The following is a 26,936-nucleotide window of genomic DNA, read 5'->3' as shown; positions in this document are numbered from 1 at the left end:
CCTGGCCCTAGAGATCTACCACCCAGAAGAGTTCAGATACAGCACACCTGCTTGTAATTTTCAGACGCCCCTAAAAAACATGATCTGGATCAGCTGTGTTAGTTTAGGGTTGGAAGTAAACTCTGCTGTGTGGTAGTTCTACAGGACCAGGATTGGGCACCCCTGCTGCAGGCTTTCGATTTCTGTAGCTTTCACCTTCACATATTGAAAAGCTAAGCATTTTAGTGTGCTGATCCCTACGTGCTAATGTGTACATGAACCATTTCCATATAGCTCTTTGCTAGTGCTGTTGTCAAGACCATTACAGCTGAGTCCAAGTCAAGACCAAGACCTGGACACATTGAGTCTGAGTCAAGACAAAAACTTTTAGTGGTCAAGTCTGAATCAAATCCGAGTGCCAGAGACTTGACAGATTAAGATTTCATCAGAATGTAAAAAGACTGACATTTGTTTCATCATACCTTTATGATCAGGATCATGATATACAGTAACACATAATATCATATTTTATATTTTATATAACATTCTTTATTATTATGATATTAGTCCAATAATTTATTGTAACAATCTTTTATTGAGCAAATAATGGTTATTATTAACCATTAATAATTATTAATGATTATTTTCTAAACCTTCAGAATCACCTTCTGACCACAAGTCAGCTGAATATAAACTAAACACACATCCATTTTTATTATTAAATGAAAACATAGTAATAATAACACTCTGATTTGATCTGATGTTTGAAATTTGGAACCAATGATAATACCCAGTAAAGCTGTCATGGAAAGGACCAATTTGATCCTCAACTTGCACAGAACATGTAGAGCAGTGATTTGCAAAATATGGGCCACAGTCCTCTGTGGCTGTTGGCCATCAGTTATTTTATGACCACAAAATTTGTTACAGTAAAGACATTTAACCAAACATAATTTTTAACATGACAAATGTTGATTAATTACAAGAAAAAAATATTTATATTGAGTGATCCAATGTTGTGGCAAAATGTTAAACGTTGTGGGCTGCAGAAGCGTTTGTGGTCATTCCGAACTATGGGAAACCCCTAATGTCCCTAATGCAAAGAATTAACTGTTTTCTTCTGTTTGAAAGTGTTGTTGAAATTCAATAATGATAGAAAAAGAAAATCTGCTTCTTATCATCTCAGATGAAAGCATTGCTCTTGGCTGGTCTCGAGAACAATTTCCACCCTACCCCGAGACAAATTATGAGAACTGCTGAGAGCTGCTAATGAATTTCTTATTCAGTAACAGGAATGTATGTGTGTGTGTGTGTGTGTGTGTGTATGTATGTATGTAATGTTATGGCTTCAGTTATTTAGTTGAGGAAGTTATTAAACTGTAATACACTGATTTGATGCACAGAGAGAGGGAAATAAGATAGAATAATGTTCTTACCCACATCCCTGACACAAACAAGCAAAAAAACCTTTAACAAATCGTATCATTGCTTCTGGCCATTCAGTAATCAACCTTATCTGCACATCACATCAAAACTATATTGTTGTATATCCTTGTACAACGAACACAGAAACACACAGGGTATTAAAAAAAAAAAATTGCTTCTGTAAAGGCACTCCCAATTTAGCCATGGCCAGTTCCCATCCATTAGTTTGGACAGGTATCTAGAGTTTTTACTGAGTTTTACTTTGCACTAGTAAGCTGGAATTTACTACAGGAGTCTCTAAAACTCAGATCACTGGTGCCACTCCATCATTTTAAACTTTTAGTCTCTAACCACCTTCAGACAGCCTGTAACCGTTTTAGTTGAGTTTGACTTTTTCTTTCTCCTTTTTATTTAATTTCGCCTCACAGTAAGAAGGGCCTGGGTTCGATTCCGCGGCCGGGCGACCAGGTCCTTTCTGTGTGGAGTTCGCCTGTTCTCCCCGTGTCTGTGTGGGTTTCCTCCCACAGTCCAAAGACATGCAGTTAGGACGATTAGACATGCTAAATTGTCCCTAGGTGTGAATGTGTGTGTGTCTGTCTGCCCTGCGATGGACTGGCGACCTGTCCAGGGTGTATCCTGCCTTCCGCAAGATGACAGCTGGGATACGCTCTAGCACCCCACTGCGACCCAGAAGGATAAGTGGTTTAGATGGTGTGTGTGTTATTTGACTTTTCTACTCTAGTAAATAATTAGATTTTCTAAAATTTGAGTTTTCTTATTGCTTTTTATCTACGTTCGTTCTTTTACTTACTTATGTGTTTTCATTATATATTTTATTGATATTTTATGCCTGTTCCCTATTTGAGCTGTTGTTTTTAATCTTCTTGTCTTGCTAATTTTCATTTGTTTTAGTTGATAAATTTAAACTCAACTTTCAACTTTTTCAATCACTGTGTAATTTGCTCGGCTGCATTGTAAATGGGGGTCACCCTTAATGTACTTCCAAGTCGAAATAAATGTTGATTGATTGAAATTTTAAGTTTAAAGCCATCAATATATGTTATTTTAAAGAAGTAGGAGAGTGTACATAAAAGTACATAAACAACATACGTTGTTAATAAACACTAGACTTAGATTGTCATCAGCTATGCCAAATACATGCCAGTGTAGTGTTAGTGTATTTATTTCAAAAATCTATTAAAAAGCTACATAAACAAGTTTAAGAAAAAGAATTTATCAAAATGGCACAAATAGACCATATTTAAACATTAAAGCTAAAACTTGACCTACATTATCCGCATAACGTCCCACTTTGTAGTACTATTCCACTTTCAAACTGGACCGCAAGGGGCATGTTGTACGTGAAAATGTCACTGCACATATATCCTGTTGTGCCTGTTAGCATAGCTAAGGCTTCATAACTTTGACAGTTAGCTGGAATTTGCATCTCTAATAATTGTAATGCCATGAAAATGGGATGTTGCCTTTTGTCTAAACAGTAAACAGAACCTATGGTACACTACCACCGATTCCCTAATAATGCAGAAACATGCAAACTGTGTTTTTTAACAATGAACTATAAACTAGCAAGAAAGTCATTCAGTAAAAGTGATGTGCAAAATCTCTGTGTGTGCAGTGATCTTTTTTTTTACCTAACAAAGTTGCAGATGGGATATTGTAAAATCTACAGCTGTTCCAAGTATATTTCTATGTATAAAAAGTGAATTTGAGTTACATTCAAGCAATCTTTGTTTGCTCCTTCCCTGTTCATTTTGTGCTCTCTTGGCTACTGTCATGTCATGTACAGCTAATTTGCTTGATAAATGTTACACAGTTTGACCAGAAATAAATACACATGATGCCACATATTGTGTAAAATTGTTATGGGACTAAACAGGTCAGCATGTGATTAAAAACAAGCTTTGAGGCTTTAATGTGAAAAGAACTGTCCAAACTTGTAGTGAAAAAACAGGCTAAATGGGTCAATACCAAAAACAAGTGATCAAGAACAAGTGGGACTTTTAAGAATTTTAAATAGCGTACTGTACTTGGGGGTGAGCTTTCTGCATCCCTCCCCAAACCTGAAGTCCCTGGTCGACAACCTCACTTCGTCATCAGCCAGGTCCTTGTTCCACCGAAGAGCCGCCTCAATACGTTGATGAGTCTCTTCCAAGACCGCCTCACTGTGTAACAATCAGTCATCCACAACAAACAAATTTGTGCAAATAACAATTTAAAGATTCCGATCAACAATAGTTTGTGAGGAACTGTTGGGTGCATATCTCTCTGGGGTGATAAGAAGTAAGTGAGGAGTGGACCAAAGTGAATAATCAGTCACAAAACTGTTCTGGTACAAAAGTTGGGACTGTGGGACACTGAGTGGGCATGGTAACTTCTTCTAAAGCCTTCCCTACCTCTTGATCAGCCTCTCAACAAATGGCAGCTACCTGCACACTTGAGGGACGGATATTTTCAGGTTCTAGGTTACTGCTCTTATCCTCACTCTCCTAAAAGACTTGGGACAAGGCCTCTGCCTTAGCAAGGCAGAAACCAGGACAAAATGAAATGAAACTAGAACCAAGAGAAAAACAAAGACCAATGGGCTAAAGTCCATAATGATACCAATAGCACTGATAAAATGACCTAGAAATGGCATGGTTTGAAAATTAAATTCACATTTCTAACCAAATAACTCTTTATCTAGGAGTCGTTGGAGAACCTGGTGGACATTTTGAAAGTGCAAGACTGACCAATCATATCTCTAAGAACATCATTAATGAAAGCCTGAAAGACAGAGGGATATTAGAGAGCCCAAATGGCATAAGCAAGTATTCCTAGTGGGCCCTCGTGGTGACAAATGCAGTTTTCCACTTGTCCCTCTCTCCAACACAGACCAAGTTGTAAGAATTCTTAGGTCTAATATAGTGAAAATTGTAGCTACCCATAATTGTTCTAAGGCTACTGGCATTAGAGGTATAGGAAAGGGATATTTTTAGTGATTTGGTTTAGTCCCCTATAATCTATGCAAGGATGAAGACCTCTGCCCTTCTTTGTCACAAAGAAAAGGCAGTCATGTAAGATTTCATCATGTAAGATTTCTTTCTAGCCAGCTCATGACATGCAGCCAAAAATGCAAACACACACACACACACACACACACACACACACACACAGTCTCAGTTATCAGTGGCAGTCTGTAACAGCAACTAGTCAGTAACAGTGATTGATTTTCATACATCTGTTCTTCAGTTGTTACTCTGATAGGCCTTTCTTTTCTTTTCTTTTCTTTTCACTATTGTATACTGTCAAATCATATTCTTTGTTTATATTGTTCTTGTGTTACGCCCGAAACATACTTCACGCAAGGACGCGAACGCAAATGACAGCGCTCGGCCAACGCGCTGCAAACGTTCAGTTCTTCTGTACAAACTCTTATTGTCTTTGGCTTGCCCCAACACCGCCCTCCCCCACGCTATCTCTTCCTCTGTCTATCTCTCTCACACACACACACACACACACACACACACACACAGCTGCTCCCCTTTTCTTTCTGTCAGCTCTGCAGCTCTGTGTGTGAGTCATCACTTGCATGTTTGTCTGTCCAGGGTAAAACTGAATTGTGCATAAATCCACCTTCATTGACAATTGTCATTGTCCAGATACAGCAGCCACATAACAAGAGCTATGTAAAAAAAAAAAAATTACATTTTCCATTCCGTAAAAAAATTAACTTGCAAAAAATTACTGGCACATTTTCAAGTCAACAGACAACTTCATCACTCCTTTTCTGTTAAATTCTGTTAAATAACATTTTTTGTATACAGGACAATTCCCACATATACATTCTGTAAATGTGAAAATATTCACATTTCTGCTTTTGCCTTCAGGGCGGCACAGTGGCGCAGTGGGTAGCGCTGTCGCCTCACAGCAAGAATGGCATGGGTTCGATTCCCGGCCGGGTGACCAGGGTCATTTCTGTGTGGAGATTGCATGTTCTCCCTGTGTCTGCGTGGGTTTCCTCCCACAGTCCAAACACATGTAGTCAGGCCAATTGGACATGCTAAAATTGCCCCTAGGTGTGTGTGAATGTGTTTGTCTGTCTGTCTGCCCTGTGATGGACTGGCGACCTGTCTGGGGTCAAACATGATTTTTTCAATATTCATCATAACCATGCAGTTTTTACCCCTATTCTAGCCTGACTGGTGAAGACTTCGCTGCTGCCACAAGCTGTGAGATGCAGTAGTATCCAGCTGCAGCTGCACAGACCAAGGCTAGGCAAAGCCTCAGCAATGACTGGAAGAAGCCACTGCTTGGACGAATATTTGCAAAGTAGCTAGTTAACCTACATTAGCTAAAGTGTGAGCGGTAGCTCACATTAATGTTACACAAATAAAACAGTAAAACCTAAGGTTCTTTAAGGCCCCAGCCATGTTGGATACTACAAATTGTTCTTTCAAACTAAAAGGGTTAAGTTTGGGATTGAGTTGTGGGAAACCTGCCAGGAATTTCACCACGCACTGAAACGTGAAATGGAAAATTCTGTCTTGTAAGTGCCTTCAAGTCGTTTCGACTCCTGGTGTCGATAGGGATAGTACAGAAGAACAATCCATACCAAGCTGGATATTTTTATGGATTTTTTTGTGTATAAAACAATGGTTTTGTGAAGTTTCAAAACAAAACACAAAAAAACTGGCATTTTGTCTGCGACCCACATACAGCACTCCTGGACCCAAAGGCAGGCTAATATCTTTTTGTTAGTCATTACCGTGCTACTTTTTCAGCACCATTATGCTTCACCTCCATTGGCTACACTTTTGAAAAAGACGGCTGGGAATGGTTCTATTTAGTTTAAATAGTTCTTTGCATTATGAAATGTTTTTTCGAATTGATGGAGAATGTGTTGTATATAGTCCTATATAGAACCTTTTTGAAAATGGTTCTAGATAGTACCAAAAAGCTTTGTTCCATTGTTAGGATATCGAGCTTATAAGAACCCTTTTTGGTGCTATATAGAACCACATACAACGCATTCTCCATCAATCTCAAGAATGATTTTACCATAGAAAGAACCCTAGAAAGAGCCATTTAGAAATGGTTCTATATAGAACTCATGGCTCTATCCATTCCCTTTATTAAAGAACCCTTGAAACACCATCTTTTAAACAGTGTAAATAAGGTAAATACGTAATGAGAGAGCTCTCGCGCTAACATTAGTCATCTGAACCTGTTGTTAGGCAGCTTGTTCCAATCGGTGTGCGTAATCACTGAAAAGTGTTTTCTATGTTTGGTGTTTCTTATGTTTGGAACCATAACAAATCGTCTGACGTATTACATTCACTCATTATTTTAGATGGTCTGACACAGAAGTAACCTTGAATAGCCAGCAGAAATGTGTGTGCGCGCTTCTGTTTTTATTTTAGTCTGTTTTTGCGTATGTTGCTTTGGTGACGCACGAGTCAGGTGGCTCCTGGGCGGAGCTGTCCGCGGTTCTGAACAGACAGAATCTGCGCTCACACACGCACACTGTCGGAGAACACTATTGAGAAAGAGCGGGGGAACGATGCGCTACGCACCCAAGAGATTCCGCTAAGCGTACTGTAACACAGGTGAGTGGCGTTTCAATGCCTTAACGTCCCTACAAGCCAAATCAACAAAACAATCATTTTCCGAAAGCTTTTCAGCCTCTAGAATAATCATTTTACGGAAATATCTGGCTGGTATTTGTTTTTTTGGTATTATTATTTCATAATAATAATAATAATAATAATAATAATAATATATATATATATATATATATATATATATATATATATATATATATATATATATATATATAGCCTGAAGCAAATCCCATTAATACGCTGAATCTACAGTGTACGATTTGTTGAGTTGTCAGAACCCGTTAGCCCACTTTGTCTTTCCCTCAGCCGTTACAAGCGTAAGCGGGTGTAGCTGTGGGACTTATGCGCCGCGCGGTCTCCGTAGTAACCGTCGATGAGTCATTGACTCGCGGCAGCAATTTGGAAACTAATGAGTTTTTTTAGCTCGCCTGCATGGCTGCGACCCGCGTGCTCCGTAAACACTCATCCAATAAGGTTTTCAACCGACTACAATCTAACGTATTTGGTTGGCTGTATAACATTGGATTCGAAATATAAATAAACACAAATACAAATAAAACTGCGTTGTTTGGAAATTGTTATTTATTATGTAGGTGAGATGAATACAGTTAAAAGATCGCAGATTTGGTTCCTGACTTCTTGCTGTACTCGTGGATTTTTTTCATTTCCATCAGCAGCGCCTGGTTTAAAGTAATGAAGAACTGCTTATTAAACTAGGTTTTGGGTGGTAACTGTAAAAATTGGACTTCCTCCAGGAGAGCTTTATAAAGTGGTTCAACTACTACATATTAAATCACAATGGATTCTTTAGTTGTTTATTTGTATTTATTCTAATGTTAATGTTTTTGGAACAAATAAACACTGACTACCTAAATAAACAGCTTCACATATCATTTTCAAAATGCTTGTTATTGTTTGTTTACAATATGAAGTGATTCCAGACTTTAAAATTGTATATCTTGTGACACTAAATATCCTTCATCCTTAATACCTATCCATGACGTACAACACTAGCATAATCAGCTCATTCACTTAAACAATAGTTCAAGTGTAAATAAATTAACAACTCCAGTGTAAATAAAGCTTCATTCTTTACAATATTTTAAATACTTGAACACTTGGAGTTAAAGCTCAGTGTTGCCTTCCATCCTTTAAATGTAGCTGTATTTTTGTTTTGTTCTGTAATTACTCTATAATGTTATTAAAATAAAAAACTTAAATCGGCCTTAGCTTAAACTACAAATGTCAGAAAGGTAAAATAAAAAAAAAAAATGTGTAAAATCAGTTGTAAGATGAATACACTAGGAAGCAGACCAGGACTATTTTTGTAAGCGAAGACTGAACTTGGAGAACATCCCGGTTGGTGGTGGATTAATGTGGTATTTCCTGATGGAGGGAAACAGTCTACAGCAGAAGCAGCTAGAAGAGGCTGAGTCCGACCTGCTGCTCTCTTGCTGAATTAATTATTCTAAGGAAGCTCTCTCGTTCCCTCTCAGCTCCACCTTTATCTCCTCCTCTTGTTCATTTTGCGAAGATGTGAACACGAACTGTGATGCTATAGTCTAGTTTACTGGCTAAGCTAACTAGCCAGCTAGTTGTACTTCACATCTCTGATTTAATTCCCTTTCCTGTGCGTAGACTGTGTATGTGCTTTCTTTCACATATTCATGAATGTGGCTGCGCTGTGCTCTAGTTTACCTTTGACAGGTCAAAATCAATTGACAGGTCAGGCTACCAATCAGAGAATCTTCTGACACTCCATATGGCTTTCTGAGCCTGGAAGGGCCAGTTAAAAAAATATTCTGGGCCCCTGCACTCCCTTTCAATTACACCACTGTTCTTAATAGTTTACAGGTACACCAATCAGGCATAACATTAAAATCTACACTCATTATCCATTTTATTAGCTCTGCTTACCATATAGGTGCACTTTGCAGTTCTACAATTGCAGAGTTTTTAAACACCTCAGTGTCACTGCTGGACTGAGCATAGTCCACCAACCACAAATATCCAGACTATGGGCAGCATCCTGTGACCACTGATGAAGGACTAGAGGGTGACTAACACACATTGTGCGGAAACAGTAGGTGTGTCTAATAGAGTGGACAGTGAGTGGACCCAATGTTTAATAACTCCAGCAGCACTGCTTTCTCTGGTCCACTCATACCAGCACAACACAAACTAACACACCACCACCACATCAGTGTCACTGCAGTGCTGAGAATGATCTACCACCCAAATAAATCTGTGGACCATTAAAGGACAGGGTGAAAGGGGACTAACAAAGTATGCAGAGAAACAGATGGATTACAGTATGTTATTGTAGAACTACAAGTGGAGGTGACAAAATGGACATTAAGTGTTGAAACAAGCAGCTGATTTTAATGTTATGACTGATCGGTGCATGTGTGTATAAGACAGAAAAAGGTGTAGGAAAACTATATCCATCAATTTACCTGTATAAACAACTCATATAAAGATCAAAACAGGACACTTCACAAGCACAATAGATGACTATAAAACAGTATTTCTGGAATGTTATATAAATTTGAAATTATTATAGAAGTATTCTACAGCACCGTAGAAATTGTAACATTTCATTTAGTAATACAAAACTTTAATTCACTCCTCTCAATCCCTCCTCTCTCTGTTTCACAGGTGAAACAATGCAGTCATTGCCACAACTGTGTGCTCCAGGCCTGTCTTTTGTTTTGTCACACTCCTTCCTCTTCCTGTTCCTATCTTTGAACACTGGGGTTCAGGGGGCAACACTGAGGGAGCCCCACCTGTGGGGCAATGAACTTGACACTTTCCGCCCCAGCTCTCAAGCCCCACCACCACCAAATGCTGCAATGCTACAAGCCTTGCAGTACATCCAGAGCCTTAATCAGCGAACACCTCATGACCCTGTCACCAACAATGATCTGAATGATGTACGCACCATGCTACAGCTAGCCATACCTGCAAAGACATCAACAGGAATGCACAATGGCAGAGGAGAGGAAGAGGAGAGGGATGGATTGGAGGAAAAAGAGGAAGATAAAGGTCAACAGTGGATCCAGGCAGTTCTCAGTACCCTACCACAGACTAATGACCAAAGGACCTCTCTGAAAACACCCTACAGAGCTACCAGCAATTTTTTAACACCCACTGATCCACTTTTTCCACTCTCACCTGCTTTTGAATCAAAACAACAGCAAGACAGGCAGAGTGATGTAATGAATTATGGGAGGAGCCTGTGGGCCAATCAAGGCATCCGCAGACGCCACAGAAAGTTTCCACTGATGTTCAAGGATGAGCAAGGCCAGGATCAGCCCCTTAAATGGAGCAACGAGAATGCAGAAGAACAGTACACACCTCAAAAACTGGCCACCCTCCAATCAGTGTTTGAGGAGCTCAGTCGAATCGTAAACTCTAAAGCTGACAGCAAACAGCAGGATAGTGAGGATGGTGAAGGTGACAACAGTAATGAAGATGATGATGAGTACAGGGAGAAAAAAATGGTGTTTGAGGATGTAGCAGGGGAAGAGGAAGAATTGATGCCAATAGAGCAAAAAACAGAACAAGAGAAAGAAGAAGCACAGAGACACGAGTTTAATGGTGGATTTGGTAATGAAGTTGAAGAAGAGCAGGATAAGGAGGGCAGTGATGCGGAAGGAGATGATGAGGACAAAAGATCAAACCAACCAGACTTGATTGAGATGGAAAAAGTGAAGGACCCAGATGACATTAACAGGTTGGTGAACTACTACTTGATGAAAGTTCTAGAAAACACAGGGCCAGAGAAGCAGAGGAGAGATCAAGAAAAGGAGAAAGAACAAGTAGAGGTGGAGGAAGAGAGTGACAGAGAGGAGGATAAAGGGGAACAAGAAGAGGAGGAAGATGAAAAGAGAGATAAGAATAGGGCAGCTCAGCTGCAATACAGCGTAGATCCCCAGTCTGTGTATCAGCTTATTCAGATCTCCAAAAAACGTCAGGTTCCATCAGAAGACATTCTAGACTTGTTAGAAGATGAAGAGACTAAGAAACCTGACAAGTCCTGGCAACACACACAAGCACAGTCAAAGACACCCTCAGTCAGTTACACTAGCTCATACAACACATACAAAAATCCAGCCACTACAATCTACCAACAGCCACTCAAAACACCAGAGAAAACCAGAGTTACTCAAAACATCCTAAGGATCCTTGGACTGGCAAATGCAGCACAGCCTAACAACAAATCCCTCCTGAGGCCAAATCAGTACAAGTCCGCACTAAATTATTATATGGCAAAGAGAGAGCTTCCCGATTACACATTCTCTGAGAGCAGCAGAGATCAGCATGAGGCTGACTATGATGACATGGTGGGTGAAGATGAGCTTGCCAGTTACCTTGCAGCAGAGATGCTTGCAGAAAGACAGAGGCGTGCTCCACTGGTCCTCGAGCACACTGTCCAGGATTACTTTGTACAAGATGGGAAAAGTATGCCAGAAGAAACACATGCAGAACATGAAGAAACTGCTGAGAATTCTGATGAGGAGACACTGCTGAGAATTATGGACTACCTGAATCCAGAGAGTGAAGACACAGATAAAATGCACATTAACGGGAAAAAAGGACCAGGAATGTAGATCTTTACACTTATACTATATTGTTTAAAACTGACTATAATTAAGTATAATAAAGTATTTTGACAAAAGGAGAACATGCAATCAAGTTTAGTCAATGTAATGTTTTAGTTTTTTTTCTCAGATGATGTTTTAGCAGGGCCACTAGCATCATAATCTTGGTAGCCTATGTGTTTCAGAGTCAGTTTATTGTTATCCTTACAATACTGTATTGGTTTAAACACTTTAAAAAGTCAAAGCCTCTGTCAATGTTTTAAACCTTCCCATTCACACTCACTTTCTCAGTAAAATATTGTCTACCTGTTGTTTCCATTAGTCACATCTGAAGCATTTGGCAATGTGTGAAGTGATAGAAGTAAATAAAGGCTTTGCTTGCATCTTGTTCATTTTAATTGTATAATGTCTTTAATTGCTGTGAAAACTCATAAATGGTTACAACAATCATGTCTCTAGAGATGAAGAAGTAGTTTTTGAAGCATCAAATTTATTGTAAAGGAATCCAAAGTCTTCAAGAAACCCAATTTAACAGACAATGAAGTAAGCAATATGATTTCATTACAGTGCTCTCAACAATACTGTTCTCAATATAGTGTATTGGTGGTGTAAGATCTAGTAATTAAAAAAGACCAAACATTAGTTTTTACATAATGTTGTCAACATGATCAGAACCAGTCCTATTATGCAAATCCACAATTCAACAAAAATGACCATTTATTCATTTTTAATGATCGGTCACTGACAGTAACCTCAATAGTTAGACGATAAGTATCAACAGAAAAGCAACTACTTTAATGTGAAACCACTGAAAATGACATTCACTCTCCTTCAAAATGCAGGCCAGAGTAAATATGATTTACCATATATTGTCAGGATGAGTAGCCTTGTGGTCAGAGCTGAATCAATAACAATGCACATTGTCTGTTGATATGTACAGAGCCAAGTCAAAGAACTCAGAAATCAATGGAAATGAGTTGAAAATGCTCAAAACAAATGGGAGGAAACTGGAGGAGCAGGTACAGTCATATGCAAAAGTTTGACACCTTGGGTCAAATGACATGCTTTGTTAATTTTCAAAGTGAAAATAAGCACACATCCTTTATAGAGAATAAATTTAAATGTGACATTTTTGTCCTGTAAATTTTAGTACACAATTTCTATTGCAGAAGTGTAAGAATTTACTCTGTCATATTATTGTTTATTAAATGGAGGAACATTTCCATTTCACACATACAAAGTTTCAAACATGCTTCATGCTGAAGCCAGAAAACACTGGAAACAAACAACAAATTACACTTCAATAGATGGGCTAGTACACCAGCACGGTGGAGCTAAAGGTGTTTCCAATAAAGTGTCCAGTGAGGGTTTACACAAAGCTTGGCACTCAGTGTCATATGAAAACAACATAACAAACCCTTTTTGCACACAATTTTGAAAACAATTATTATAATTAAAATATTGTTACATTAATGTGTATTGAATTGAAGAATTTCCATTTCAGAGATACAAAGTTTGATACATGTTTCAGGCTGAAGCCAGAAAACATCTTAATGAAGGGTTAAACTCACCAATGATGACATAACATTGTGCTTCAACAGATGGGCTAGTCTCTAACTGTACACTAGCAGTGTGGTAGGTGTTTCCAGCAAACTATCCAATGAGCCTATATACAAAGAGCTAGGTTCATGCACACATATGTATATATATATATATATATATATATATATATATATATATATATATATATATATATATATATATATATATATTTGTGGCCTTTACATTGTGTGAACATTTCATGAGTGGACCAATAGAAATGGTCTAAAATTATTATTAATAAAATCCTGTTACATTAATGTGTATTAAAGAACTTTTCTATTTTGGAGATACAAAGTTTGATACAACCTTAAAAAAAATTCACATGAACTTCACGCCAATAAACCATGTTTTTTGTGGAAAAAATGTATGACCACATGTGAAAACAAGTTAATATCAAAGAACGTGTGATTGGTGAAGCATCAGTTGAAGCAGTGTCTACAATTAAATAGTTCAAGTCTGTCCATTTGCAGCAGTATCATCAGAAGGGTCAATGGTATGCACGTGAGACTTTGTGCACAGCGTTGGATAGCAAGAAGCTCCATGGTGGTCAACTGGTGGTCAGCCAGACACAGCCCCAATGTCATCATCAAATTTGCTGATGACACCATGATTGTGGGCCTGATCTCCAATGACAACGAGGAGGCCTAGGGAGAGGAGGTCAGCTTCCTGACACACTGGTGCCAGGAGAACAACCTCTCTCTCAATGTTGACAAGACCAAAGAGCTCATAGTGGCCATGACATGGACCAAACACACCACATGGGTGGTAAAGAAGGCACAACAGCACCTCTTCTACCTCAGGTGGCTAAGGAGGCTTGGCATGAACCTCCACATCCTCAGAACATTTTGCACATGTACTGTGGAGAGCTTCTAAACAGGCTCCATCACCACCTGGTATGGGAACTGCATTGCCATTGAGTAGAAAGCTCTGCAGAGGGGTGTGTGGACAGCCCAGCAAATCACCAGGGTCCAGCTCCCAAACCTCCCGGATTTATACACCAGCCACTGCCTGAGGAAGACCAGGATGATTCTAAAGGATTCCACCCACCCAAGTCACTGTTTGTTTACACAGCTGCAGAGTGGGAGAAGATATAGAAGTTCAGAACCAGTTGGTTCCGATACAGTTTCATCCCCTGGGCCATCAGGCTGCTGGACAGCCAGTAGTGCTGGTGTTTCGGTCTATGAGACCGTCACTACACTTCTGAATCATCATCATGATGATCTTTATGGACAATCCACACTGCAACCACACCCCAAACAGACTCACTGTGATCTCACTGTAACTTCAGTCCAGCAAATCTATGCTTGCACATATAGATGGTCATCTTGCACATCTTTTATTCATATACTACATAAAGTGTATTCTATCCACTGTGTACACTGCATCTCATTTATCTACCTCAGACTCACAAACGGCAGACATTGATAATGTGTAAAACAGTAACAGGAGACAATGCGGTGGTGCCTGTCCCTCCAGTGAATGAAGTACTAGCTATGGACTGTAGTAATAAATGTTAACGGTTATACAGTTTACCTTTAACAATTTGACATTTATGGATGCATAAACAAAGTGACAGTGCAATGTGCAGTATCAGTTGACAAATAAACAAAATAAACAAAGTGACAGCGCAATATGAAATATGATACACAAAATAAACCAAGTGGCATTGCAATATGAGTGGCTCAGTGTACAATAATGTCCTGGCACAGTGACGAGGAGTTGTACAGTGCAATCGCTGTTGGTACAAACAATCTCCTATAATGTTCCTTGCTACAGCGGAGCTGAATGAGTCTGTTGCTGAAGGTGCTCCGCTGTCAAGTCAGGCTTTATTGTCATTTCATCTATATACAAGTACACAGTGAAATGAAACAACATTCCTCCAGGACCATGGTGCCACACAGGAACACAAGTGTGAGACAATACAATAAACACAGTGCCGACAATACAGTACAATAAATAAATATGAAGACTTACAATAAATACAAAACAAAACACAGGCAGTACACAGTACTGAGAGTATGAGAAACCAGAGCAGCAATATACAGTATACAATATTTGGCTGATACAGTAATTCTACCAGCTAACATTGTTAAAGTGAAGTAAACTGTGCAAAAATGCAAAGTCAGATAATGTTGTGGAAATAAAATATGCAAAATTGGAAGTATTCAGATCAAGGCAGTCATATCAAATGAAGTGTTTCAGTGAAATGCAGTAACTATATCTATACAGTGTTCCACAATTTGGAACTGCAGAAGTGAGGAGTGTGTTAGTCCCATATGGTTATGTATGTGTTATATGTGTGTGTGTGTGTGTGGGTCCATGTGGGTGTTATGTACATGTGTGTGGGTCCGTGCGGGTGTCCTTCAATTCAGTCCATGGGAATTGAGGAATCTGAAGGTTTGTGGAAAGAAACTGTTGCACACTCTGGCTGTGAGGGCTCGAATGCTGCGATACGTTCTTCCAAATGGCAGAAGAGAGAAATTTCGTGTGAGGGGTATGTGGGGTCAGTCACAATTTTAGTGGCTTTTCAGATGCAGCGTGTGGTGTAAATGTCCATGATGGAGGGAAGAGAGACCCACGATGATCTTTTCAGCTGTCTTCTGTAATCACTGTAGAGGCGGTGCAATTCCCAAACCATGCAGTAATGCAGCTGCTCAGGATGCTCTCTATAGTGCCTCTGTAGAAGGATGATGGGTAGGCGATGAGCTTTCCTTAGCTTCTGCAGGAAATAGAGACGCTGCTGGGCTTTCTTGGTTATGAAGCTGGTGTTCAGGGTGCAGGTGAAGTTCTCTGCTAGGTGAACACCAAGGAACTTGGTACTCGCAACAATCTCCACAGGGGAGTTGTTGATGGTGAGCAGAGAGTGGTCACTCTGTACTCTCCTGAAGTCAACAACCATCTGCTTTATTTTGTCCACATTCAGATATAGGTTGTTGACTTTACACCAGTCTGTCAGTCGCCGCAGTTCCTCTCTGTATGCTGACTCATTGTTCTTTCTGGTGAGACCAACCATAGTAGTGTCATCAGCAAACTTTATGATGTGGTTGGAACAGTGAGCTGCTGCACAGTCATGATTCAGCAAAGTGAACAGCAGTGGACTGAGCACACTGCCCTGGGGGGCTCCAGCGCTCATTGTGATGTCTGACCAGTAGGTCATGGAGGGGGTGTGATGTATTGTTCAGGATAGCGGTGAGTTTATTGAGTGATCTCCTTTCAACTACCACCTCAAAACCATCCAGTGTGCATCCCAAGACAGAACCAGTCTTCTTGATCAGTTTGTCGAGCCTTTTTGCATCTCCCCCTCTAATGCTGCCTCCCTAGCAGACTGCTGCAAAAAAAGACAGCACCCACAACAACAGACTGGTACAAGATCGCCAACATCTTGGTGCACACATTAAAGGACCTGAGCCTTCTCAGAAAATAGAGATTGCTCATCCCCTTCCTGTGCACATGATGGTAACGGGACTGATTGTAGTCCTCTTCCTCTTGAAGTCCACCACCATCACCTTGGTCTTGGTCACATTAAGGATCAGGTGGTTCCTTGTACATCACTCAACAAAGCCTTCCACAAGGTTCCTATGCTCTCCTTCCTGCCAATCTGTAATGCACCCAACCACCACAGAGTCATCAGAAAATTTCTGAAGGTGGCAGTGGTCTGACCTGTACTGGAAGTCAATTGTGTACAGCGTGAAGAGGAAGGGGGAGAGCACAGTTCCCTGAGGTGCTCCAATGCTGCTGACCAGGTGGTCTGACAGGCAGGTTCCCAACTGCACATACTGAAGTCTTCCAGAAAGGTAGTCCAAGACCCATGCAGTCATGTGCTTGTCCACCTGCATTTTCTCCATCTTCTCCCCCAGTATGAGTGGCTGGATGGTATTGAATGCACTTGAGAAGACAAAGAAAGTCATTCCTACTATGGTGTTGTTCTGGTCCAAATAATAATAATAATAATTTTATTTATATAGCACTTTTCGTGCCGGTGGCAGCTCAAAGTGCTTTACAGACAGGTGATAAAACATTTTTTATAGAAGAGATCATTAGTATTTAATTAGAATCAGAAGAAAATGAAGAAGATTTAATTACAAGATAAACACCACGAGACATTCAGTTCTAGTTAAATGCTAATTTAAAAAGATACGTTTTTAGGTGCTTCTTAAAAGTGAGCACTGAGCTTGACTGTCTAATGAAAGGTGGAATTGAGTTCCACAGTTTTGAAGCATAATAACAAAAGAGGCCTCTCCATGTTTTCTGTATTTTACAGAGGGGATCCTCTGGGGACTATCTGCAGATCTTAGATTATGTGCTGGAACATAAACAGACAGACACACTGTGATGTAAGCAGGTGCTAGGTTGTTTTGAGCTTTAAAGACTAGTAGCAGAACCTTGAAATCTATCCTGAATGATACAGGCAGCCAGTGCAGTTCTTTCAAAACGGGAGTGATGTGATCTCTCTTTTTTGTTTTTGTTCGGATGCGCACTGCTGCATTTTGTACGAGGCTGCAGTAAGATCTAATAAAACCAAAACAGAAGGATTTTGTGCATCAGCGCTGAGCCTGAGGTCATGTCTCTGTACTATGGTTAGAACGAAAAACCTGACTGAAACTTCTCATATAAATTGTTTGATATTAGATACGTATTTATTTGTTTGAAAACAATTTTTCTAGGGTTTTACTTAGAAAAGGTAGATTTGAAATTGGTCTAAAATTATTTAGTATGGAAGGATCCATGCTACTCTTTTTTAGCAGAGGCTTCACCAGGGCAGTTTTGAAAGCATCTGGAAAAACACCTGTTGACAGAGAACAATTTACAATAGTTAAAACATCATTGTGCACACAATCAAATAACCATCTTAAGGAACGAAGCAGGAACAGGGTCAAGATCACATGTGGATGAACTTAGTTTGTTTAAAATAGTTGTGAGCTCCTCATAGTTGATAACAGAAAAAGATGTCATTACTCATGTAGGTGGCTTATTTGGAACATTATAGGAGCTTGTTTGAGTCTGCTGAGCTACACCCTGTTGTATCAGGTCTATTTTATTTTGGAAATGAATTGCGAACTCTTCACAGATTTTAGAAGATAAATCATCATGAACGCACTAGCAGACAAGTTAGGGTTAATTAGTTGGTCTATGGTGGAAAAATTTTGGTATTATTTTTGTGTCTATTGATTACACTAGAGAGGTATGACTGTCTGGATATTTTCATAGCATTATTATAGACTGAGATCTGCTCTTTGAGAATATCATAGTGTACCTGCAGTTTAGTTTTCCTCCATAAGCGCTCTGATTTACGACAATTTCTCTTAAGCTGGCGTATTTCCACATTCAACCATGGAATTTTAAGAGTGCGCAAGCTTTTCTTCCATTTTATTGGGGCGAGAAGGTCAAGGCTTTCCCGTAATCTAGCACTTAGATCGGAGACTAGATCATTACAGGATGGAGTCGTATCTGTATTCGCTGTTATAAATAGTTTTAAACTTCTCAACTGTTTCTGAGTCAATGTAAAGTTTTTTAAAGCACCTTTCAGGTACTTTCTTCTTTACTTCTAAATTGATTTGAAAGAAAATACAGAAGTGATCTGAAAAGAAAACATCGGAGATTTGAGACACCTTTGTGTTTAAACCTTTAGTGATGACCAGATCCAGGATGTTACCACGCTTGTGGGTAGAGCTGCCCACATGCTGCTTCAAATCAAATGTCTCTAGAAGTCTAATTAATTCTAATGAATTACTATCTGAAGGACTATCGATATGTAAGTTAAAGTCCCCAGACAGAAGAACCTTATCGTAGTTTGTGGACGCTACTGAAAATAATTCAGCAATTTCTGACATAAGTTTAATATTTTGCTTTGGAGGTCTGTATATTACAATTATTAACACAGGCATATCATTAAAAAGGTTGATTGCAACATACTCAAAACACATGAATTCACCAATAGAGGTACTTTTGCAGATAAAGTCACTATTATAAATGCAGGCCACTCCTCCTCCTCGTCTGCCCTGTCTTACTACATGCATAAATCTGTACTTTTCAGGAGCAGCTTCAAGTAGAGTTGCTGTGCCATTATCACTGAGCCATGTTTCTGACAGAAACATAAAATCTAGCTTATGCTCCTTAATAAGATCTCGATTCAGCAGGGTTTTGTTATTTAGTGACCTTACATTGAGTAGAGCAAGTTTAATTTTCTGCTAGTTACTCTATGTGTTTGTCTTTTTAAGGTCTACGCAAATTAAATTATCAGGGTTTTGACCGCGCACGTTTTTCCAGGATTTTTTAAATTACACGGGGTTTGATGACTCTAATAACGTTTTTGGAGCAAAATCTCCCTACACAACTAGCTTTAGTGTTAAGACAGCAGAAACAGAGAAGAATGGTAGCAATAAGGAGACATTGTCTGTATCATTAAAGGCACTTACCTGTCTGCTGATGATACTACTTACCTGTCCGTTGTCAACTACAGTCCAGTCAGGCCTGGTGTAGTACTTTCTCGATATTCCCGGATAAGATAACAGGCCCGCGGCGGCTCGGGTGTAGTCCGTCCCTGCGGTAGAATGCCGCTCGCTCCCAGAAAACACTCCAGTTGCTCACGATGCTGACGCCGTTGTTCTTACACCAGCCTTGGAGCCAGCAGTGCAGCACGTAGAGCCTGCTGAACACCTCGCTTCCTCTCCGGTAAGTGGGCAACGGTCCTCAGATGACGACCCTGGCCTTGGTTCTCTTCTTAACGTTGTCTAGAAGTAATCTGAAATGCTCCTTGAGGACTTTGCTCTGACGGGATGAGATGTCATTCACCCCTGCGTGAATTACTACGGTGCCAACATCCCCGTGTTTGCTCAGAGTCACGGGAAACCACTTGGAAATATCCAAGACCCTGGCACCTGGAAAACAACAGACAGCTGAAATACTTCCAGAGCAAGTTACTTTAAGATGTCTCACTATTGAATCTCCAATTATAATAACACTCCCCTGACTCTTTCTCCGAGGCACTGAAACAGGCAACGAGCTGAGGGCTTCGAACTGGTTACTGGAGGTGAAACTCGGCGGGGGAGGAATTGGTGAAAACCTTCTCTTTCCTCGGCCACGCTGGCACTCCCAGCCCTGCTCCAGCGTGGGTATGAAGATGGGCAATCCTGGTGTTAAACGTGGTAGTAGCGCTCCTTCCGGCGGAGTAGAAGTCGCCACTGGGCTTGGTCTTGAAACAGCCGTGTAGGACGTGTCCCGGGCTGCTTCCAAACGGGGTTTCCGCTCGTGGAGCTTAGTCTGCCACTTCAGGAGAGCCCTGATCTGCTAAACCAACTACAGCAGCTCCCTGCCCAGCGTCCGGAGGTCACGTTCAGTGCCGGCCGCCATTTTGTCAGCGTCCAAACAGAGAAATAAGGGTTAGTTAAACCTGAAAACAAAAAACAACGTTGTAAGGGTAACGCAACAAGACACAAAATAAGTATTTAGTTAAAACAGGTAACCAGAAGCGTTAATAGCAAGATAAAAGAGCAAAAAATAACAACCAGTAAACAAGCAAACCCAAACGTGTGAAACGTGTGACCTGTTCAGTCAAAAATGGCGTCAGCCTTGCACCATGGGAATATGCCTTCTGCAGTAGACAAATAACAGCGTCGTCCACCCCAACCTGCTGTTGGTAAGCAAACTGCAGGGGGTCCAGGAAAGAGCTGACCTGAGTTCTTATATGTGACAACACTATGACTTCCACAGCACTGGCACACGCGCTTGTTTAAGGCTCTGGTCGAAGAGATGCTGAAAAATCCCACATAACTAAGAGGAACAAACCAGTATGTGAGAGTTAGTAGAACCAGATTGTGGTCCGATCTTCCAAGTGGAGGAACGGCAGATGAACTAGACATCCTTAACATTTGTATACAGAAGATCCAGCACTCTATTTTCCCTGGTTGCCCATTTAACAAACGGGTGGAGCTTTGGTAAAGTGGTAGACAGTGAAACATGATAAAAATCCACAGAAACAACAATGAAAGAGTTTGGGTACCAAGTCTAAAGTCTCACGATAGCCGAGAGTATGACGTCACATGCCACGTCCGCATCAGCCTCGCCTTGGTGGTCAGCGAGAACAGCCGGTTGCAGTTGGCAGAGGAGGATAGAAAAGAGCTGTCAAGTCAGTCACCACACGAAACCCACGCGAGCTGTCGGATCTTGCGGCGTTTGCATTCTTCGTAGCTGATGAAGTGGATGCAGTAGAAATCTCTGTTATTGCATGAAATCGAGTATGATGAGCAACGAAGGTGAAACACATTTATTTAACCGTCTGTAGGCCAAATAAAATATTCTTGATCGTTGTTGCAGGTTAAACCCAGCGTTTGCTTTCCAAATCCACAGTCGTGACTATAGGTCACCCCAAAACGTTAAACTAAGTTTCTTAACATCTGTAAACACAAGTGGTTTTATTCATCATTTAACATGTAGATTGATGAAAAAAAGTTTTAACAAACTGTTATCCATGTTTATGAATAGCCTTAATATGTGTCAATAAGAATTTAAATTAATAGACCTAAACTAAGTAGTCTGTTTTTAAGACTGTCTATTGAATCATTTCACATTAAATCGTTTGAATAAATAATTCCATTTTGTTCAAGGTAGAATGAGTGAATATTGATAAAGTGTATATACAAAATTCTAGAAATAATTAAATGGAAATGCTCAAGTGCACTCAGTCAGATCTTAATCATTAAGGTTGCGTTTATGGTAAATAGTCTCCAATTGTATTGTGTCAAAGTGGCTTTAAGTCCAAACTGTCTCAATAAGCATTTTGTCTATGTAAGGACTTAATCACATTTCCCCTTTTTAGGCTTGTATCCAAAAATACAACATTTAGAGGATGTTGTCCCAATCTAATAGCCTCTCAGAATGTAAACGTCATTTCAGACTCTCCTATGGACAAGTAGAGGTGTGTACAGTATGGAAACCACATTACCATCCAAATGGTTTTAATGTTATTATGATAACCTTTTTTTCTCTTGCTTACTATTTAAGATCTGATTAACACCATTGGCCCTGTTTATATGAATCCACAGCAGAAAAAAAAAACTGCCACTGACAAAGAGTGCCCTAGCCTGTCTATGGACACTGTCGAAGCAAGAGTCATACAGGGGTATACATACATACATCATCTAAACCGCTTATCCTTCTGGGTCGCGGTGGGGTGCTGGAGCCCATCCCCAGGCTCTCAAGCCTTCAGCCGCCTTGCACTTGCGAGATTATAACGCCCTATTTCATCGTGACGCGTCGATGGCGCCGACGCAAGTCGGACAAAAAAACTAACCGGCATGCACCGTACCGAGCCAGGCGGCGATCGGTCTGCGCAGCGCCGGGTTAAGTCGAACACGCCTATTGATGGCGACCGGGAGCTCTCTCGGCAGATAGTACGGACGTAAAGCAACAGCTAAAAGTTAAGCGTTTGAGCAGCAGTGACTCTCCTATATAGTAATATGTCCTGGATTTCACCATTTGTTATTCACTAACAGTGCAACCCCTCCGCCTTTCATCTTACTGCTAAGTTTAGCGTCTCTGTCCCACTCAGGATCTGAAAGCCGGTAACTGAAAGGCTAGAGTCCGGGATATTAGCATGAAGCCATGTCCCGGAGAAACACAGCACACTGCACTCCCGATACTCCTGCTGGGTCCCGATCAGCGCATTCAGTTCGTCCACCTTATTACCGAGAGACCTCACGTTCCCCATTATCATGGACGGGATGAAGGGCTTGTAACATCTCCTCTTTTTATTCGCTATAACTCCATCTGCATCTCCTGAACGGTCTCCGTAGTTCTCTAGGAATCTGATTTACAGAGCTCCGGAACCTGCTCACGCGAGTGGGTAAAGCAAGCTGCTTTCTCCCCACTGTTCACCATTCCGAGTCCGAAAGTACTTATAATTAAAAAAACAACGTGTCTGAACAAGATAAAACTAAGTAGACGTGAGAAAATAGAGACTAAGAAAGAAATAAACATAGTAAAAGAACTAAAAGAAAAGTAGTAGACCTAATACAATGATCAGGCATAACATTATGACTCCTTGTTTCTGCGCTCATTGTCCATTTTATCAGCTCCACTTACTATATAGGTGCACTTTATAGTTCTACAATTACAGACTGTTGTCCATCTGTTTCTCTGCATACTTTGTTAGCCCCCTTTTACCCTGTTCTTCAGTGGTCAGGACCCCCATGGACCCTCACAGAGCAGGTACTATTTGGGTGGTGGGTCATTCTCAGCACTGCAGTAACACTGACGTGGTGGTGGTGTGTTAGTGTGTGTTGTGCTGGTACGAATGGATCAGACGCAGCAGTGCTCCTGGGGTTTTTAAACACTGTGTCCGCTCACTGTCCACTCTATTAGACACTCCTACCTTGTCAGTCCACCTTGTAGATGTAAAGCCAGAGACGATAGCTCATCTGCTGCTGCACAGTTTGTGTTGGTCATCCTCTAGTCCTTCATCAGTGGTCACAGGACACTGCCCACAGGATGCTGTTGGCTGAATATTTTTGATTAATGGACTATTCTCAGTCCAGCAGTGACACTGAGGTGTTTAAAAAACTCCAATAGCACTGCTGTGTCTGATCCACTCAGAGCAGTGCAACACACACTAACACACCACCACCACGTCAGTGTTACTGCAGTGCTGAGAATGATCCACCACCCAAATAGTACCTGCTCTGTAAGGGCCCATGGGGGTCCTGACCACTGAAGAACAGGATAAAAGGGGGCTAACAAAGTATGCAGAGAAACAGATGGACTACAGTCTGTAATTGTAAAACTACAAAGTGCACCTATGTAGTAAGTGGAGCTAATAAAATGGACAATGAGCGTAGAAATGAGGTGGTCATAATGTTAAGCCTGATCAGTGTATAGGTTAGAAAAAACATCACTCAGGACGGATCTGCTGCAATCGGCTGCCGCTAGCACGGCGCCATCTTAGACATTATTCCAAGAGTGACCGAAAAAAAATATACAGTATTAACAGTACCGAGTGCAGCAGTGACTCTATTACAGCCTAACTGCAAAGAAGAGCCAGAAGGTAACAAAGACATGAGGGCTCCCTGAGACACTTCGCATGTGAAATACAAGTGTCTTTTCTGTAAGTGAAATCATTACAAATGAAAGCGACTTTACCAATCTTTAAAGAACAAGAGTTCGAATCTAGGATTTTTTATTTCTCTATGAATATGCTAGACAAATCAAAGATAATCTCAGAACAGCAACAGTCATTCAGAGAAAATGCATAGGTTAATGTGATAATTCTGAGCTCTCCACCAATGATAAACTCCAAGACGCATTTACGTTCCTGTTGAACAGACAGCTTGGGTACATAAAGATGAGCTCATATGGCAGTTTTACTAAGAGAGTCATCTACCAACACTGTGGGCCTTGGGGGTGCCAATTTAGCACTTTTATCTAATAAGAACTTCCACACAAAGCTCAAATCCTTCTATTGCTTGGGAGAGATATTGTAAGAGTACACAAAGTGAGGCAACAGGTCAATGGTTCCCACAATGCCCCTTTTGCCCAAAAGCAAAACTAGGCTCAGTTCTAATAGGTGAAGTCAGCCTTGGCAACGCACATAAGCCAAAGATCTAAGCATTTAAGACAAATATGCTAGAAAATGGATGTCTCACATTCTTTTCCCCATGTCAGAATCACATTCAGCTGAGAAAGAGCAGCTAGAAACAAACTATCTGATTTAACACTTAAACTTAATAGTTTTTCAGTTTCATCAGGTACATCTGTAAAAACCCTTGGTGTCACGATAGGTCCTCATCTGTCCTTCGATGCACATATAACAAATATTACAAGAATAGCTTTCCTGCATCTACACAATATTGCTAAATTAAGAAATGCATTGTCTCTACAGGATGCAGAACAATCACGCCTACTTAGATCACAAGGTGCTGGCTTACTATTAGTACCTGGAATTAATAAAGTTACATCAGGGGTAGAGCCTTCTCATGTAATGCCCCAACTTTGTAATAATTTTTCAGTCAGTGTTTGGGACTCAGTCTTGGCTAGTCTAGGCTAAAAACCCACTTGTTTAGTCAAGCATTTGGTAATTAGCTTTTCCTGTTAGATAAAATGTGTAGATCTGGGGGGGTTCATGGACACAGAGTATTATGGTAAACTATGAGTGTTGGTTCTGTTGTCCCGCTGCTCTCACACATTCACTCAGGTTTGCTGACGGTGGAGCAAAGGGGCGCTGACATCTTAGGGAGCCCTCATGTCCCTGTTGCCTTCTGGCTCCCTCTTTTAGTTAGGCTGTAATAGCTAGACCTGCCGGAGTCTCTGCTGCACTCTGTAACCTGTAATCAGTCACTCTTTGCAGAACAAATTCAGTGCGTGTTTTCTTTTTCTTTGCTGAGTCGAACAGCTGCCCATTGTGTGGTCTGTTGCTTCTTCTGCCTTGGTCGGGTGCCACCGTGACGCTTCTCGCTGTACAATGCTCTGCTATATATATATATATATATATATATATATATATATATATATATATATATATATATATATATATATATATCAGAGTCACAAGTTCTATAAAATTCTATAAAAATGTCTGCATAATTCTGTGGTTGTGATGTAAGTCATTCAGAGTGGTTTGATGTGAAATGGTTCATTTGTAGAGATTTCTTTTTTTCTTTAGGGGTGGTGATAAGAACCAGTTGTCTATCCAAAACCACCAGGGCTGTCGGTGTTCAAACAATTTGTCCTACCTATCGAGAGGTCCTACCGAGGCATTCTGCGCCTGCGCATATCACTATTACATCAAGATTCTGGTGCTTGGCAGCATGCCTATAAATTCATCCTACTCCAATTTTGACCTGTTTACAGTACAGTCAGGTAACTTGTTTTTTGTAACGTTTCACTGCTCATTCAATGTAACTAGGTAAACTTGCCTAGGTTTGAGACTTGTTTTAGCCTGATAAATTCATACAGAAGGTAGTTCATTTAAGTTAACCAGACGAGTATGCAGTGGTATGGTTGAAGTACCTAACTTAAACCCATTAAAACACTGTTGTCCATGACACACCTACAGTGATATAAAAAGCAGAGATGTTTGGTCTTAAGGGATAAGGGCTGAGCAATTGAGTGATTTTTAATCTTACCTTATTATTACTTATCTGTTTACCCTTTAAATTAATATATAAATATAGAGTAGCATTATTAGTTGTATTTTAATTATGTTTGCTCTAATTTACTTTTTTTGTTATATTTTTCCTGACAGCTATGGAAAAGAAGTGGAAGACTATATTTTCTTGCTCTTCATCATTTACACACAGCACTACTCCTACAGCCTAAATCAGCTCATTAAATGATACTCCCAGCATTAAAACTATTGGTAGGATAATCTGATAGCCTAAATCACCTCATAAAACCAAACTCATTAAACCATTGGTAGGATGATTTGATAGCTAAATCATCTCATGAAACGATACTCACAGCATTAACACTATTGGTAGGATGATCTGATAGCCTACATCAGCTCATAAAACGATACTCCCAACATTAAAACCATTGGATGGATAATCTGATAGCCTAAATCAGCTCATAAAACGATACTCCAGGCATTAAAACCATGGGTAGGATAATCTGATAGCCTTAATCAGCTCATAAAACAATGCTCTAGTCATTAAAACCAAAGTTAGGCTAATCTGATAGCCTAAATCAGCTCATAAAACAATACTCCAGGCATTAA

The 26,936-nt window shown here is 40.3% G+C and overlaps 1 protein-coding gene across 1 annotated transcript; it reads left to right on the top strand.

Moving 5' to 3' along the window:
* The first annotated feature begins 6,905 nt into the window (after window positions 1-6,905).
* On the top strand, window positions 6,906-12,027 carry scg2a (secretogranin II a). Its single transcript, XM_036558363.1, has 2 exons — window positions 6,906-7,010; window positions 9,684-12,027. The coding sequence occupies exon 2, from the start codon at window positions 9,692-9,694 to the stop codon at window positions 11,636-11,638; it is 1,947 nt and encodes a 648-aa protein (XP_036414256.1). The 5' UTR covers window positions 6,906-7,010; window positions 9,684-9,691; the 3' UTR covers window positions 11,639-12,027.
* Window positions 12,028-26,936: the final 14,909 nt, after the last annotated feature.

The sequence above is a fragment of the Colossoma macropomum genome, unplaced genomic scaffold (assembly GCF_904425465.1).
Source record: "Colossoma macropomum unplaced genomic scaffold, Colossoma_macropomum, whole genome shotgun sequence".
In the NCBI taxonomy this organism is placed as follows: Eukaryota; Metazoa; Chordata; class Actinopteri; order Characiformes; family Serrasalmidae; genus Colossoma; species Colossoma macropomum.
This window is presented reverse-complemented; position numbering and strand designations above follow the sequence as displayed.